The sequence below is a fragment of the Zea mays genome, chromosome 2, assembly GCF_902167145.1.
Source record: "Zea mays cultivar B73 chromosome 2, Zm-B73-REFERENCE-NAM-5.0, whole genome shotgun sequence".
NCBI lineage: Eukaryota > Viridiplantae > Streptophyta > Magnoliopsida > Poales > Poaceae > Zea > Zea mays.
In genome coordinates this window covers 76,477,853-76,495,324 of record NC_050097.1, presented here as the reverse complement: position 1 = coordinate 76,495,324, position 17,472 = coordinate 76,477,853, and the positions used below count along the sequence as shown (strand labels likewise).

Genomic DNA, 17,472 nt, shown 5'->3' with positions numbered 1-17,472 from the left:
CCCGGACGAATCGCAGTCGTTCATCTGTCTCACGTTAGTCACGTGCTCGCTTTCCTTCTCCCCTCCGTTTCGAAAACCAAATCTCTCTGTCTACTAGGCGGGAGAGTGAGACGGCCATGGCGGAGGCGCAAGCCCTAGTACCGGCGCAAGGTCCCGACGAGGCGCCCCTCGATGCGTCCGCCATTCATAGGTTAGCCAGCGATCCTCCTTTTCCGTCTCTGCTTGGTGGGTTCCTCCTTCCCGTGGATCTGGTTCTTCAATCTGCATTGTTCCCCTTTTGTTTTGTTTGCGTGTTCGTTTCAGCCGGGTGGAGCAGCTCTCATTGAAAAGGCTGGAGGTGGAGCCGGAGGCGGAGGTGGCGGAGGATGAGGTGGCACTAGGTTTGGACTCCACGCACAAGGTAAGGTCGTCGCTACTCAGGGTCGATTCTGTGACACATGCGAGGGCGAGGATTCACTTTGGTTTGCCGGAATTGTGGCCTAATTGTTGGATTTGTTTTCTATTATTACGTTTCCCTTCTTCTGGGATACCTGTTTTAGGCGGCTCAGGATGCGATGGATGAGTGGGACTCGGCCACTGCTGCGGTTTCAATTGATGATTTGGGTAAGCTTGGCTGTGTGATTTGTTTTCAACACTTGCTTGTTCCATGCGATGCAAAGTACACTGTCACAGCGATAAGCATCATGATGCAGATTTGCTTAGTGGACTCAATTGAACACAACGAGGGAGAGGAATCATCAAATATAAGCTCCGAGATTGTAGCTTGTAAATGCGGTGTCTTCTTTATTTTCCTTACAGATTCTTCTTATGTATTAATGATTCATTCATCCCTTTTGAAATTTGCTTGTTACTGCAGTGGCTCTTTGTTCAGTGCAATTATGAAGATGCTTCTTTGCTTTCAATTGTTTTTTTGCTTCGAATGCATCACTTACAAATTACAATGCCATTATTGTGGTCAGATGCATACCTGGAACAACTGAGAAAGGATGTAGCCATGGCAGAGCAGGGGAATCAGAAGGTATCTGGTGAGATTAGTGTCACTGCAGAGACAACATTCAATGGTTGGTTTGTTTATTTGCCATGTTTTTCTTTCTTGAGCTCTGGCAGTTTGCTGGGTTAATAACCAACAGTCTTTGTTATTCAGATATGATTCAATTGGATGTTGGTATTGAAATGCTGGAGTCTTTGATTTCGAATCTTGGTCCAAAGGTAAGTAGCCAAATTGTTTTTTCCTTACAGTAAGTAGCCTAAAATATAATTTTTATAGTAGTTGAATATGGACATTGATTTTTATAATCATGAAACTGTATTATGTTGATTTGCATCCTTTTGGCATTTTCTTACCTTTAGAGTGGACGGACTAACTAGTTCAATCCAAAAACTTAAGCTGTTAGGAAAAGGTAGGCAATCCACTTATACATTTCAACGTCCTCACGAGCAGTCAGAGAGAAAGGCATAAACGTGAAAAATAAAGGGGCGAAGACACAAATAAAGGCTCTGCTAGGATTTGAACCTTTGGCTTTAATACTCTGTTAGAGTGAATGCACTAACCAGTTCAACCTAAAAGCTTAAGCTGTTAGGAGAAGATAGACAATTCCCTTATACACTTCAACACTTACAATACGATATAATATACAGCTCAACAACTATTGAGTTGTAGTACAATTTTAACCTTATGTACTATATGGCCTCAACATCAATGTTGTATTATTTGCAACTCATAAGCTGCATTGTATTTCTATTGAACCGAAGTCTAGAGGAAAACTAATTTATTTTCCTCACAACAAATCAGTTGTTTTGATTCTCTTCTTTTCCAAAATAATAGCATAGTTTAGATGAAGACATTTAAAGTCTTCCATCCCTCATGATGTAGGCTTTGAACCATTTTGATGAAAGTTCTGTTCTGGGGCTGTCAGACTCAACTGATTCATGCAGAAATCGAAGCATTGCTGACAAGGACTACATATATGAGGTGTGCTTGTATGTTTACAATGACATGTTCTATTTTCTTAGATTTACTGAACTTACTTGATTTATTTTTTTAGTTGGAACTTGATCACCAAATAGAAAAAAGTACGATGGAACTTGAAATTTTACAACATCTACAAAGGTAATGTATTGCACATGTTCTTTTTTATATTGAACACAAGGAACTAAAGATATCATTCACCTTTAGTCTATATACTAACCAGTTGCCCGTGCTTTTACTACGGACCCTAAATATATCATATAAATAGGCATTGAGATATTTATTCAAATATAATTATTTTTTTATTTCTAAATGCTAAATTACGTGTAGTTTGGTGGTTAGCCCCAAATTTCTAGAGTAGTGGACGTGTGTTCAAATGCTCACTTTGCACTAATTTTTATATAATTATTGTTTATTTCTAAACACTAAGGTACGTGTGGTCTGGTGGTGGCTGCGCGGGCGCTGGGATCCATAGGGCAGTAGCTGAGAGCGTGCTGAGCGTGGGGCCAATAGGGCACGACGCCGAGGCGGGGGTCACGTGGGGTGGGCCCAGTGTGTCAGGCGGGGTGAAGCCGTGGTAGCACCAGGGTGCTGTTTGGTTCAAAAAATGTAACGCAAATGGTAATGGTAATGGTTTACGCTTGATTACTGACGGTAACAAATTTGAATAGGCTGGTATCAAATTTTAGTGTGGTATCTGATTACGGTTGGACTAAAACAAACATGATTTAACGTTATCCGTTACCCATTACGTTACAAATATGTGAACCAAACGACACCCAGGTGTCCACCTTCCGTTCTTAATAGTAGTAGGGATAGGGATATCAATATCAATTCTAAGTAGTAGTGAGTATTACTTTGTAAGTCTGTGTTAGAGTGGACGCAATAACCAGTTCAACCCAAAAGCTTAAGCGGGTTCGAAGCAACCTCTGAGGGAAGGATTGCTTCGGTTTATCCCTTCCTTAGACACCACTCATGTGGAGCCTTCGGCACTGGGTTTGTTATTTTTTTATCAGTTCTAAGTAAAGCATTTTAACACATACTAAACTATGATTGGTAGCACATCTTGAATTTCTTATGCACCTATGTTGACTGATGAGAGTATTACTAAAAAAACTCGACCTGTGGGGGTAAGACCATCCCCACACCATTTCATTTAAGAAGACCTTCTCATTCAGGTCGAGCATACTCCACCCATACACAGTGGCACCGTAGCCCATGTGAGAATGACCGCAACCGGGACCGGGCCTTAGACTCGTGCTTTGTCCCGTCATAGAATAGACGAGAGGATTTTTTATAACCACAGCCTTAAATTTACTCCCACAGGGAGTCGAACTCAGGACCTGAGAAGGTCTACTTAGACCACCTAACCAACTCAGTTAATGGACTGTTTTCTGGAGTCTTCATTCATCTTTACTTCACACCCATCCTTTCAGCATTCAAAATCTTTTGCAGGGACTTCTAGTCCCAACAATATGCTCGTATATGCATGCCTGAATCAGTTTTGAATTCATTGCTCGTTTTTTGTTGTGCATCGTTTTTTCGTATATACATGTCCAACAACTAAGTGTGGCAGAGATGCGTATGTTGCGCTGGATATGTGGCCACACAAGGAGAGATCGAGTCCGGAATGATGATATACGAGAGAGAGTAGGAGTGGCGCCAATTGAGGAGAAGCTTATGCAACATCGCTTGAGATGGTTTGGACATATCCAACGAAGACCTGAAGAGGCACCAGTGCATATCGGAATAATTAGGCGTCCCGAAAATGTGAAGAGAGGTAGAGGTCGACCAACTTTGACGTGGACAGAGGCTGTGAAGAGAGACCTGAAGGAGTGGAATATTGACAAAGAGCTCGCCGCAGATAGGAAGGGGTGGAAGTGTGCAATTCACGTGCCAGAACCCTGATTGATAGTTTCGCTTTTCCTCCTTAATCGTTTGACCTTTTCTTGTGTCCATTTTAGATCTTGCTGGTCCTTGTGGGTTTTATCTCTTTTATGTGTTTCCCCGTTTCGTTGTTTTCGGTTCTCCTTTGCCTTTGTTTCCCTTTTCTGTTCTTTGGGGGTTGAGCTCTGAGGTTTTCATACGGGGTTTCATCTCTAGCCTACCCCAACGTGCTTGGGACAAAAAAGGCTTTGTTGTTGTTGTTGTTGTTGTTGTTGTATATATTCATATAGTCATGAACTCATGGTTAATTATTCAGATTGTACTGTTCAATGTCCAATGTCCTTCAAACTATATCTTTGCATGGTTGATCTGTTTTCAACTCAAGCAAATTAAAGGTTTGTGTCATCTTCTACTCTTCGTCATAATTGCTTACTGTTATTACCATTAGTCAGCAAGTGTTGTCTATTTCCATTAAATCAATGTCTTCTTTTTTCCGGTACTGTTGTGAGCAATCATAGCAGGTATCCTATGTTAGCAGTTATGAGTTTACTATGCTATGGATCGATGGATTTCTTTCTGACATCCCTAAACCTCTATATCCAGGGATGATGAAATGTTTCAACTTGAATCTAAGTTATTGCCATTTGGAGCGAAGATCTTAGACTTTAAAGACGACTGTCTCAGGATGTTCCTCAAGGCACCAATATTGACCTCAGATTGTGAAATTTATGGACAGAAGTTTAATTGTTCTATTGATTCATTTATTTCAGACCATGAGCTGCTGATAGAAATTGATAAAATAAATATGGAACCAAAGAAAGTACAGGTGACCTTATTTTATGATGATTCTCTTAGTGTTTTGGCTTTATTACTACTATGGCATTGTTTTTGCCTATAAATTGTACTTAAAGGATTTTTTTTGCATTTATCTTATTTATCTTTTGGGATATTCAGATCATTCCTGATGACATGTCTGTAGATATACTGATTGAGAGGATGGAGTCCTCCAGGTACGGAGTTCTTATATCATGCTTTCATGTTGATGACATAGAACTTATTTTATGCAGATTCATTGTTATTTCTTTTCCCTCGTGTTTCTTTTAGATGTAAGTCATAAAAATGACTGTGCAGTGTTATTCTACATTTCTACTACTTTGTGTTCTTTCTTCCATTATGTGTTCGTACTAAAAAAAGTGTTTGCCTGTTTTTGTAGAGATACAGTTTGTTCTCCAACCTTGATATGGCTAATTCAGCAATGCCAACACCAGTCTATAATCAATGCTTTGAGACGATCATTGGTGAATGATGCTAATAGTTCGAGGTGACATTATTTGTCCATCTGCTAGCACCGTAGTATAATTAGTTAGGAATATCTTCATATCAAACTGTTCTTAAAAGTTTGCAATATTTTATTAGGACATTGTGAACATATAACTGTTGTTTATGCTGTTAACTGCAATGGAACCATGCTCTCAAAACTTGTTCCTTGAGTTTGTACTGTGTAACCTTGCCTTTTGTTGCTGTTTATTAGTAATTATTACGGGAACTGTCCTTGGTTTTGCTCCCTAATGTGGTCAAGCACCCCTAGGCCTGAGTGATTCATCCCACCAAGGTTCCACCTGCCTGGAACCATAGCACAGAGGTCAAGGACACTATCTCAGCCACAGCATAGCCCCCTTCTTGCAGTGCATAATCGATGCTGAAGTGCTGCATGGAATCATGCAGTCACTGGCACTGCTGACAGCGCCAAGCATAAAAGTGGGGAGGAAAATGACTTGCGTTCAGGAGAGAACAAAGAGTGGAATGCGAAGAGGTCTGAGAGAGGAACAAGTACCATAAGCAGAGAAGAGGTCGATCCTGTTCTGTGCTCCTGGCAGTAAACTAGAGAGGGAAACATAGAGAGAAGGGGGAGGGTATAGACATGAGGGATCTTAAGGTTATTTTGTCACGGTCAACAGCTTGGATGGATGGTGTTAGGGCTCATGGCATTCAAATCAGTGGCATCTCACTAATAATTTGAAAAAAAGCAGTGTATGTCAAAAAAAACATTTGACTCATGAAATAACCTAAACTTTCCATGTATTTGTTTATCAGTCCTTTTATCCCTTTACATCTTAAAATCAGTTATCTCAGCATTATTGTACAATCATAAAATTATTCTCTTTACAATTGCCCATGACAATGTTGATGCAAGACTTGTCTAGTGAAGCTTGACCTAATATTTAGAGAGCATGGATCCTAAACCGTCTCCTAGTATTCAACTTAACCTTTTTGGAGAAACTTCTTTTTTTTTCTCAGGCATTGTTTTGAGTACTTAAACAAAAAGGAGATGATTGTTGCTCACTTAGATCGTGGTATTGATGTCTCCATCAAGATGTCTTCAGATTGGCCTCTTTGTTCCTATGGCCTGAAGCTAATTTCGATCCGCAATGCAGGGGATCGTCCAACAAATATTGCTTCAACTATACTTTGTAAGACCAAGGTAAAAAATGGTTGCTTCTAGTCTGGGACGAAGGCCTAAACTCATTGCTGTTTTGAACCCGTCTGAGGTCTTGTTCATTTCATCTTTAAACATTGGGGATCGAGGAGACTTCTGCCTTGATTTAACCCCCCCCCCCCCCCCCCCCCCCCCCCACACACACCCAAAAAAATCCCTCCCAGCCCCTTGGTTTGGGGGGGGGGGGACGAACAAGGCCTGAAGTGGTACAAATTCTTTCTGAAATACCAATTTATTTCAAATTAACAGTAGACATACATTAACATCTGTTAGGATGGAAATATGTTAACCGTGGAACAGAGACCTGATAATCTGTTGCAATTTGGGGTAAAAGTTGCATGGTGATCATACCACCAAAATTTCTGCTGACTGCTGAACCTATTTTTTCCAATTGGCTTGGGGTCATGAAATTCGAAGCTAAAGTGTTTGTATGGTTTAGCATGGCCTTCAGCTTAGTACATAGAAGATGGATCGGTATCAAACATCTTTCTAGAATGAGGTAGTAGAGCATCTCGGCTCATCATATTTACTAAATAGAAAAATTGAATGTTTTGGCGGCACTTAGGCTAAGTTAAGGGAGTTATTTGGGATTATGTGCAACAAATATTTTTTGCAAAAATGTGTTGAAATTATGGTCATACAAGAGATCGAGTCTGAAACGATGATATACGTGATAAGCCAGAGGTAGCCCCAATAGAAAAAAAAGTTTGGTCAACATCTATTAAGATGGTTCGGATATATCCAACAAAGATTTTGACAAAAGTGTATAGTGAGATTCTAAGGTATGATAATAATAGGGAGAGACGTAGGGAAATGTCAAAATTGATAGGAAAAGAGAAATTAAAAAGAGATTTAAAATGATGAAATATATCTAAATATTTAGTCTTGAATAGGAACGAATGAAAAATAATTGTCGAAATACATGAACTTTAATCTGAGGCTTTTGCTGGATTTCAACTTAGTCTATCCTAATTTGATTAGGAATAAAAAGCTTTGTTGTTGTTTGGCAGCACTAAAACTGATGCATCATATCAGCCATCCTCTAATGGGCATGGATGCATTACTGCTGTTGGTCGACCAGTTGAGGCGTGCATGCTGCATTAATGCATTTTTTTCCACTTTCTGAAAAGAAAAGGAGAAAAAACTACACTAATGTTGGGTCCTTTTGGGTGCTAGGAACTGGCCAACGAATTGGAGCCGCAGATTCGGCAACATCTTCTAACGCTTGTGGATGCTGTTGAAGATATTATCATTCGAGAGCTGCGGTCTCGTTAGGACCACGCTGTCGACAGGAATAGCTTTGGGGGATAATAGACAGCCTCTACTGGCTCGTGGATCAATGTTTCACTTTCACATTTTGTACAGAAGCGACTCTATCACCGTTACGCATCTACGGCTGATTTTTTTAGTGTCTGGCGCGTTGCCAGAAAAGAGAATCTTGTTCAACTTTATTAAGTTTGAACCGTAGCAAATTTGACCAGTCATGCCTGATTCCTATACTTGCCTTCATCCTTTTTTGGCGGCATGTATTATTACGAGAATACACTCGTTTCCATTGCAAAAATGTACTGGGGCAATGTTAGGTCAAGATGCACATCATACGTGATCCGCATGTCAGGCTGCAGTGCCCGTCATCTGCAAATGTAGTGCGCATTGTCATGGGATAAACGTCTGGTTCTTGCAAAACATGGAGCGAATTGTCATGAGATAAACTTCTGATCCTTGGCATGCTCGCAGTTGAATCTGGGCTGGATTATTGGCCTTGCCCAACATAGTAACAATATTATTCATCGAATGATATTAGGTTGTACAATCATTGCCATGCTTTGTTCCTAAGGAACATATCTAGTATAAGGCTGTTTAGTATAACGTCCCCTAAATTCAATCCCTAAAAGAATATTCTCTGTCCTTTATAGCACATTATAAAAGATTATGTTCTCTATATCTTCTTAGTTTCTAGCAATGTCTCCTAAATTCGGTCAAACTACCATATATTTTAAATTGGTTCTAACGTAGACATTAAAAATGATGAAATTAATATTTTTCAATACTAAAAATATTTGAACGTATAAATATTATGAAAAATAAACATATTATACGAATTAGAAATTAATAGAATTTAGTCATTTTATGATTAAACAACGGCAACAGTTTTATGCGCACTGGCTTGAGCATTTCCTCAAGCATGTTGCTGCATCCTACGGTGACCGCAGCAGCCATCACCTTAACGCATGCACGCGAGAGAGCAAACAACATTCACATGCAACTTGAGTTTTAGACACACGCCACTCCCGGCCATGGTCACGGCCAGTGGATATCGCCATGGATCTTGGTTGGAAGCGGTTGTCCAAGGTGGGGCTTCGGGCGTGGCATGCTTCGGCCGATTGCAAGCTCTTGGCAAGCTCCGACAGTTTAGTTCGGCTCGAGCATCGCTGAGGTTGCAGGTGCCGTTAAAGCGTGCACGACGACAGAGAAGCCCCATGCACACGAAATCGGGGCACCGTCTTGAGCTACGAAGAACTCGAAGCGAGCCCGAGAAAAGGAGAGGGCAGAGACGGTTTAGCGAGCACACATGAAGACTCTACGTTTGGCGGACGTCTATAGTATCCAGTAAGATAGAGGAGCTTTTAGCGAACATTGCTAGATGAATAAAGTAGTCGTCCACACGTTATATCTAACGGACAGAATGATTTACAGTTCCTTGTTGGAGAAAGTCTAATCGAACCAATTGATGTAACCGGTACAACCAAGACATAAGGAGGAAGTTGGAAAAGCCTTTTTAGAAGTACCATTTTTCAAAACGATTCTTTCACCTCTCTCTGTATATTTTTAAAAAGGTCATTCCACCTTTATCCTTGTGTTGCACGGTTGTACCAATTAGTTCGATTGCATATGTATGTTCTCTTTGTTCCTATGTGACATAAATTTGAAGAGAACATCAAAACTCCCTTTGTTCCTATGTGACATAAATGGAAGAGAACATCAAAACTAGAGGACGAAAACTTCACCTACACCTAGAACTTCTGACAACTACAACAGCACGCGTACAACGAACCAAACACGGATGGCAGATAATCATGCAAAGCTCAGCTTGTGCAGGCAACCAAAACATGGTAAAGACTGTTGGGAACCTGCCTGCCTGGGCAAGTTGATCCAACGGGGAAGTGGAAAGTGTGTTTGCAAGGTTTAGCATAGAATACCAAAAGCTTTGTTAATCTCCCGTGTATGGGCACTGTAGGGGGGTATTTATAGGTACTCAAGCGGCCGCCTGTCCCTGTCAAAGACGTTTACACCCTCGAGTACCCGGTTTATCCGCAAAATATTCCCACGAGGGGAGGTTACAGATAGTCATTAAGATAAACCTTATTACAGACACGACCCTTATCGCGCTTGTCCTCGCGGGGCCCATCACCATGGGCCGAATCCCACATGGGCCTCTCCTGGCGGTGACGACGCGGGAGGCCCGTAGACTTCGGCAAGGCCTTCGTCTTGCAACACGAGAGCGAAGGGGACCGCACAGGTCTCCGTGCAGTCGGCGCCTTCGGCTTGTTCTGACGTGTTCTGTGAATGTGGCCTTCATCTGCGCGATGAGAAGACGAAGTCGTAGAGCGAAGGGAAGCGTGTTTGCCTTTGCCCCAACATTTGCCCTCCGAGGGACCAGTTCGACCAAGTCAGTTGGCGCTGAAGACCACCGCTAGATGGTAAAGATGCTGCCCTCGCTCGAATTGGTCCCGCGGGGGGTTTGAAATGTGACCGTTGATGGATGTGTTACTGTTGGACCGTGTGTTTCCCGAGGCATCGCGTCGTGCCTATAAGAAGCCGACCGCGGCCGAGCCTGTTTCAGCTTTTGTTTGCGCTGTAGAAACCCTAGCTTTTGCAAACTGCTCGCCTGCCCTCCTTGCTCTCCCGCTTCGGAAATCTGGCCCGCATCAAGCAGACCGCATGTCGCCGCCGATGGTACGTAGCAATGTCTTCTTCTTTGTCTGCTACAAGTGCGTCGTCGGCCGTCCCATCGTCCGAGGATACTTTGAGCGATTTGGCGGTGATGGAGTTGCAGCGGGGACATACCGTGGAGTTCGGTACTTCGAGGATTTCCTCGGTCCACGTGCTGGAGATGCAGCGGCTCAGATACTTTGGTGACAGCGTCGGGCGGGTTTCGGGTGCAGAGGAGATCCCTGAGCCTGAGGGCGAATTGGTTGTCTTTGAGGCCTTTTTTGTCGCCGGCCTTCGTCTCCCGGCGTATCGCTTCGTGGCGGAGGTGTTGCGAAGGTTCAAAGTTCAGGTCCACCAGTTGACGCCGAACGCTGTGGTTGCGCTGGCGAAGTATGTTTGGGCGGTTACTTCTTATGGCGGGCAGCCGTCTGTGGAAGTCTTCGCCAAGAATTATTGCCTGCATTGGCAAAACAGGAAAAATAGGAAATAATATTGCACAATTTGGATCGTGCACCTTCACGCCGAGGACTGAAAAGACTTCGGCGGAAGTCGTGGAGATAGTCCCTTGTGCCAGGAACAAGTGGGGCAACTGGTGGGATTTTTGGTTCTATGTGTCTCCTGGTGATGTCGAAGACCCGCCTGGCCTCCCTCCGGCCATTCTATGCTCCCACTGTTATGTGGCGTTCCCTCGATTCGAGGTGGCGGAGGATGACGAGGACGAAGGGGCCCTTCGGTACGCTGCCCACTTGAGTAGTGGGCACGATTTGGTTGAGGAATTTGTCGGTCATGGAGTGTGGACCTTGGCACACGGCTGTGTACTGGGCGAAGTGTGCCCCCACTGGATGCCGACCCTTGGCGACCGGTTGGTGCGAAGTCCTGCCTTTGCTGTGGATTTGCGGGGTCAGAACCCGGTCGCATTTGTGCGCAAAGTGGAGGCCGAGGCCGCAAAGATTGTGGGAAGATATGTGCCGAGGACTGAGACCCTGCGAAGTTGGGATATCCGCAATTTGAATGTTCGGTTGAACCGCGTTTTGAGTTGAATCGTCTGCCGTATGTCGTCTATCCGGGGGACGACGATGCCAATGCTGCTGACCGCTGGGGAAAAAAGGTGGTGATGACGGTTGACGAAGGCCCTTCGCGGGGAGCAGCACCGGCTGCAGCCGCCAAGAAGAGGAAATTAGGTACAACAGCTTAGGGGTTGAGGGCTTCCGAACGTTTTGCTGCAGATTTATTGGAGACCTACGCGGTTCCCGGGGAGACGATGTCTTCGCCCGAGCTCCAGGAATCTTCTGCATGAATGCTGAAGGTTACCGGGGGTCGCTGGCCTAGGAATGTTCCGATTCCCCGAGCGGCTGGCGAGGACATGTTTACATCTCGATTAGCTCATGAGATGAAAATTTTCCCTTACGGACGGAATGTTGCTGCTGTTGTATCGGCAGTGATGGAGAAGGATCGTCAAGACACACCGCGGAAACGTCGGGCGCTCGCGAGGGTCGAGGACCCGCGCCGCGAGGTCAAAATGGCACGGGCAAGTGCGAAGCTTGCCACCCTGGCTCCAGCAAGCCTCCGCCTAGCGCGCCCGGCACCAGTATGCCGCTCCCTGTCGTGCCCACACAGGAGCGAAGGCCTCCGTCGCCACCGCGTGCTGCTGAGACGATGGTGGGTGGGGCCGAAGTCTCCATGGATATTTCCGTGGAGGACTACCTTGTGAGCGGGGTCGCGATTTTCGACGCCCACACACGGCGAGGACCTGTCAGTGAGTTTTTTTTGAATGGGGGTCAGGGTTTCTGGCGTGACCATGGTGCAGGGTCAGAGTCTAGGCAACTGACTGTTGTCCCGGCGCCGACGGCAGCTGGGTCGGTGGCTGTGGCGACTGGGGCGAAGGGGTCTTCGCAGGACCCATGGTCCAGGTTTTGCGCGAGCGGCGAAATTGCTTCGGCCACCACCGCTAAGGACATGGCTGGCTCAGTTGCGCAACAGCTGAAGCATGTGAGTAATATTTTCCATCGGGAGTTTGCTTTTCTTTTATGACTTCGAATTTAACAGTCTTCTGTGCCAGGCGGTCGCCTTCGCTGAGCACATTGCGTCAGGGGCCCTGACCTCGGAGTTTGCTGCCGAAAGGCGACGACTCGAGGGGGAGGATTGAGTGCCTCTGGACGCAGCACACGGAGGCTGTGCGAGACAAATTAGCCGCAGAAAACAAGAGCTGCAATTTGATGGAGAAGCTGTCGTCGGTGGAGGCTGAAAAAGAGGAGCTCTGCCGCCGGCTGGCGGCGGAAAAGGAGGATGCGGACATGGCCCGCGCGGAGGCCCAGGCTGACCGTGCCAAAGCCAACCTTGCCCTCCAACGTGCTACCAACGCAGAGTCAGGGCACTAGAGTTTGTGTGGTTATTTGGACAAGGCGGAGGCCTCCACCCGCACAGGGGTCGACCGAGCACACGCATTGCTTGTGGACGCGTACCGACAGCTCGGTGCGCGTACTGCCCCCTTTGATGCGTCTGGCGCGGAGGTGGCCCTCCGCTTTCTCAGGTGGCTGTAGGAGGAACTATAGCTGCTCCCCTCTATCGTGACGGGTCTCATGTCCTTAGCCTCGCTTATTACTTGTGAGGGGGATGTGAATGCTTTGTCCCGTGAGGGATGCCGGCACTTCGAAGTCTTTAACCGGGCCAATGAGGACTTCGACCGTGGAATCTTCTAGGTCAAAGACGAGGTGCTAAAGCGGTCTGCTGGGGCGCTTTACGACAGGATGTGGGTGTGGCGGAACTGCCCGAATTATTCCAACTTAAGTGCCTAAGTCCCGCCTTAGAGGCTACACCACACTTAAATGGGAATAACCCGTCAATCCCTCGGATCTAGTCCGACGAGGCCACTAACAGGATCAAGTACCACAATCTCACTCGATAGTGAGTCACAGAGCAAATACAGTAAAGCATAAAACCATACATTAAAGAGTATTAAACTTATTACATTATCATTGGAGTTTTAACAAAAGTAGTCATCATTGTTCGAAGTGCAGCGGAATAAAACTAACGGCAAATAAACAGAGAGATGGGGAAGCCTGTCCCATCACTCCTCATGCTCCTCCTCAGCCGAGGCAGGGTCCCACTCGACAGTCCAACCCGGTGGCAAGATGGACGGCCAAGTCACTCCAGCAACCATGTCCTCCAGAGAACCTGTAAAATTATGCCACAAGCAAGGCTGAGTATACTAATACTCAGCTAGACTTACCCGATGTGAGGAGTCTACTCCTCTACCTCTAGACATGCAGCTGTTTGACTGAGGGGTTTGGTTGCCAAAAGCACTAGCTGAGTTTATAAATCAAGTTTTAGCTTTGTCAAGTTTTAGTGTGACTCTCTTAAGACTAAATGTATACCTATCTAATCATACATGGTATCAAACATTTAGCAATCACAACTTTTGCCAAGTCATCTCATTTCCACTTGTTACTCAATGTAGCAGCATGGATCAAGCAGTCTCATTAGCTGCGAGAAGCAGACGATTCGAATCGAGTTTTTATCCTTGCAAGGTAAACCAAAACACACGACGTGGCGAGGCACTCTGTCCCCACACACATCAACCGTCCCCATCGATTCCCTGGCAACAGATCAGGGCTCACCGCCTTGGCGTACAATGCCTCACTGACCCCGACTGCTGTCGTGCAGTGACCGCACTTGTACCCACCATAACCGGAATGGGAGACCACATCTCAGGTCGCGTGAGGGGATATGTCTGCGGGCAGGTTCACTCAGGTACTAGGCTTACCGATTTACCATATTTCTCGGCATGTGTTTAGTACGTTCAAACGCTTGACGCACGGTACCACACCTTAATCCTTATTCCAATTCCCGTCTCGTAGACAACGCATCCCGATGGACCATTGTCCACAGACCACCATCATTATGATATCGAAATGGATACAACCAATTCCTGACCTCGCGCGAGTGCTAGAAAAATCACTCGACTTCTACCGAGATCCCTAATTAGCAAGCAGCTACTCGACCTAGCATACTAGTATCCATCACAAAGGATTCCTGAGTTCATGCAACTAGGGTTTCAATCAACTCCTACACTTATGTGCACAATACAAGCCTACAAACATTAAGTGTAGTAAAATAGCATATAAAACAGGTTATGCATAAAACCGGGGCTTGCCTTCCAAAGCTGGGGCAGACAGATCCTCTGGGGCAAGCTCTGGTGCTGGATCTGGGGCTACCTCCTGAGTAACTCCTTGCTCCGGCACGAGGATGTATTCTCCGTCGGTGAGGTTGCAATCTATCGAATGCAATGAATAAGAATATGTATGCCATGATTATGCAAGATTTAGTAATCATTATGCTAAGTGAAAGAAAACTAAGTTAGTTAGTAACTTAGGGTTTCCTGGTCATACGTGGCTCTTAGTGGTTTATGTTTATCAACTTTAGGTTTGGGTTTTGCCTAGGGATAAGCATAGTGGATTTAGACTTGGATTTCCCTTAGATGTTTTTGTAGGCATTTAAGGGGTTTTGTTGGTTGGGTTATGATGACATTAATCTCCATTATTAATTTCCCTTTTTCATTTTCTATTTATGAATTCTAGTGTGGGTTTGAACTACATCAGTGGTTCAACTTTTTCCAAAAATTCTATAAAAATTACAGTGTGTTACTATTTGTTATTGTAGTCTGCCTTATAAATTTTAGGTCCAGAATAAATAGAGTATGCCCTGGACAAAAACAACAAAAGTTGGGGCAAAGGGGTCACTTTGCACTACAACTCGTAACTAGGGGTGGGTTCTGTCCTAAGGGTCATTTTTGCTGGTATCTAAAAGTAATAACATGCTTCTGTGCCAAAAATCACAGAAGGATATTTGGTGGTTATTTAGTTGTGATTTTGTAAAGTTTAATGTCAAAAAGGCACTTACTACTATCTTGTTATTTGAAAAATGTCAAACAACAGATTTCACATTTTTCCTATGTTCTTAATAACAAAACATTAGTTATCCCAAGGTTTGGGGTGTTTTCGCCTTGGGGTTATTTTTCTAGGGTTTTTCTAAGTTCTCCTTGTTTTCCTAAAATAAAAAGGATCTCATTTATTTTGTACTAAACAAGGGTATAATAAATTTTTCTAGTGAACTCTACTGAATAAGTAAACTAACAAAAATGTGGGTGCTCCCTGGTTCTTTATTTAAACCACCTTTAATCATTTCTCTAACTATAGGCTAAAAATGATTTAAATGGTAAACTCTACCTTAACTTGGTGTACAGAGAGGTTTATTATTTTTGAACATGTTAGGAAGTGATCAAGTACTTCTCTAAATTTTCTTAACCCTAGTCAAATAGTGTAGCTATTTTTCCTTATTTCTTTTAGCCTTTGACCAGTTAATCATTTAAATCAAGACTTTAAAGTTTTCTGTAACACTTAGGGGTTTTATATTTTTCCTAAGTAGTTTACATTATTTAGGATCTCGCAAAGTTGGTTTGACTTGATTTGGGTAAACCAAACTGAAGTTATGAATTTTTCAAGTTCTGTTTGGATTTAATTCAGAATATTTTAAAAGGTTCCCTGGAAAACTACTTTGCACCGAAGACCCTGGATTCTTTCTAAATCAATCCACTCATTTCTACCTCGGCGCCACTATTCCCTTGAGTCACTGACAGCACACAAAACCCCCTGGCCTTTCCTTCTTCTTCCCCGAGGTCCCTCCCATTATGCAAATAGTACCCGCGGGAAGGAAAAGGGCGGCGCGGCTTACCGGCGGTGAGAGAGGTCCGGCGAGGGGCGGGGTTGGCTTCGGGAGGTCCTGGCGGTCACAGTGAGGTACGGCTCGACGGCGGTGGTAGCCGAAATCGACCGGTCCACGTGCGCAGGCGGGTGATCTCGTCGGCGGCGGGTGTTCCGGCTGAACCACGGCGATCTAGTTCAATTGAACGGCACGATGAGCTCCACGGGATGACGTAGAGGCTATGTGCGCAAGGAATCGAAAAATGGTGCAGAGACTTACCCGGTCTACGTTCATCGGCGGTCGGGTGAAGTCCGGCGACCGTGGACTGGCTTCTCCGGCGAGGCAAAGTCAGATTCCTTGCTAGGGGAGCTTCACCGAGGCATGCACGGTCTCTTCCGAGGGTCGGGCGTGGCTGGGAAGGGCTCTGCTGGCCGGTCTACGGTGGCAGGGGATCGGGTGGCCGCAGGCACGCTGTCTGCAGGGCAAACGCCGGTGGTTTCTGGCTCCGGTGAGGTTGAGTGTGCGCGGAGGAGTACGGTCGACGCCTGAGGAGGCTTTATAGGCGCGGGCGCGAGCAGGGGACATAGGCACGGCTCGGCGCGGCGCGGGGCGCGCGGGGTCGGGCGCGGGCGTGCTCTAGCGCGCTCAGAGCGCGTCGAACATGTGGAAGTGTTCTTCTGCCCGTGTTCAACAGCTCGCCGAGATCGCAAGCATGCGAATCTTGGCAAAAATCCGGCGTAGGCCTCCTCCTAGCACCTAGGGCTATCTCTTATATGTGAGTCCCCATGGCAGATATGCCCTAGGTAGGGAGATTTGCGGACGCCAAATCTGGCTTGTCCCTCTGCCCACCTCACGACAAAAGCCATGCCAAATCTTGTCAAACGTCTTGGGCTCGGTTTCAAACTTTTCCAGTGGGTGCCTTAGGTGGTATGACACATTTGTGGTATACAACTCAAGTGGTTTTGGTGCCATTTACTAAGTGAACACGGTGGATCTTTAGATTAGGTTCAAAATTTAACTTAGAAAGAATTAGAGAGCTCTAGCTCTCTCTCCACTTAAGGAATGGATTTGGGGTTCTTTAAGGGGTCTTTTTGCAATGTTTCCTGTTTGTATTTTGTAGATTATAATGTTACTTAAACTTTGGCTAAGGGTTAACTCATGATTTGCACATTTGCTTAACCTTTCCCGGTGGATGTGAAGAGCACTTTCCTCAACGGGCCAATCAAGGAGGAGGTGTACGTGGAGCAACCCCCTGGCTTTGAGGATGAACGGTACCCCGACCACGTGTGTAAGCTCTCTAAGGCGCTCTATGGACTTAAGCAAGCCCCAAGAGCATGGTATGAATGCCTTAGAGACTTTTTAATTGCTAATGATTTTAAGGTTGGGAAAGCCGATCCAACTCTTTTTACTAAGACTTGTGATGGTGATCTTTTTGTGTGCCAAATTTATGTCGATGACATAATATTTGGTTCTACTAACCAAAAGT

General features: G+C 45.1%; 1 protein-coding gene across 6 annotated transcripts; it reads left to right on the top strand.

Annotated features, from left to right (window-relative positions):
* The first annotated feature begins 24 nt into the window (after positions 1-24).
* LOC100381501 (uncharacterized) lies at positions 25-7,917 on the top strand. Of its 6 annotated transcripts, XM_008670034.3 has the most exons (13): positions 30-190; positions 304-400; positions 540-603; positions 960-1,061; positions 1,145-1,209; positions 1,874-1,972; positions 2,046-2,110; positions 4,460-4,682; positions 4,811-4,866; positions 5,070-5,177; positions 6,155-6,210; positions 6,292-6,338; positions 7,530-7,917. In XM_008670034.3, exons 1-13 carry the CDS (start codon positions 117-119, stop codon positions 7,626-7,628), a joined length of 1,155 nt encoding a protein of 384 aa, XP_008668256.1. In that variant the 5' UTR covers positions 30-116; the 3' UTR covers positions 7,629-7,917. The 6 variants fall into 6 exon arrangements, with proteins under 6 accessions (NP_001167803.1, XP_008668256.1, XP_008668259.1 ...); NM_001174332.1 differs by having other exon boundaries at positions 25-190; positions 6,155-6,338; positions 7,530-7,848; XM_008670037.4 differs by lacking the exon at positions 6,155-6,210 and having other exon boundaries at positions 7,530-7,908.
* Positions 7,918-17,472: the final 9,555 nt, after the last annotated feature.

Excerpts from the sequence above, each read along its gene's own strand:
- LOC100381501 (NM_001174332.1), top strand. The coding sequence starts at position 117 with ATGGCGGAGGCGCAAGCCCTAGTACCGGCGCAAGGTCCCGACGAGGCG. Across the intron at positions 191-303 it reads GATGCGTCCGCCATTCATAG|CCGGGTGGAGCAGCTCTCAT; the intron begins GTTAGCCAGCGA and ends TGTTCGTTTCAG. Across the intron at positions 4,683-4,810 it reads TGGAACCAAAGAAAGTACAG|ATCATTCCTGATGACATGTC; the intron begins GTGACCTTATTT and ends TGGGATATTCAG.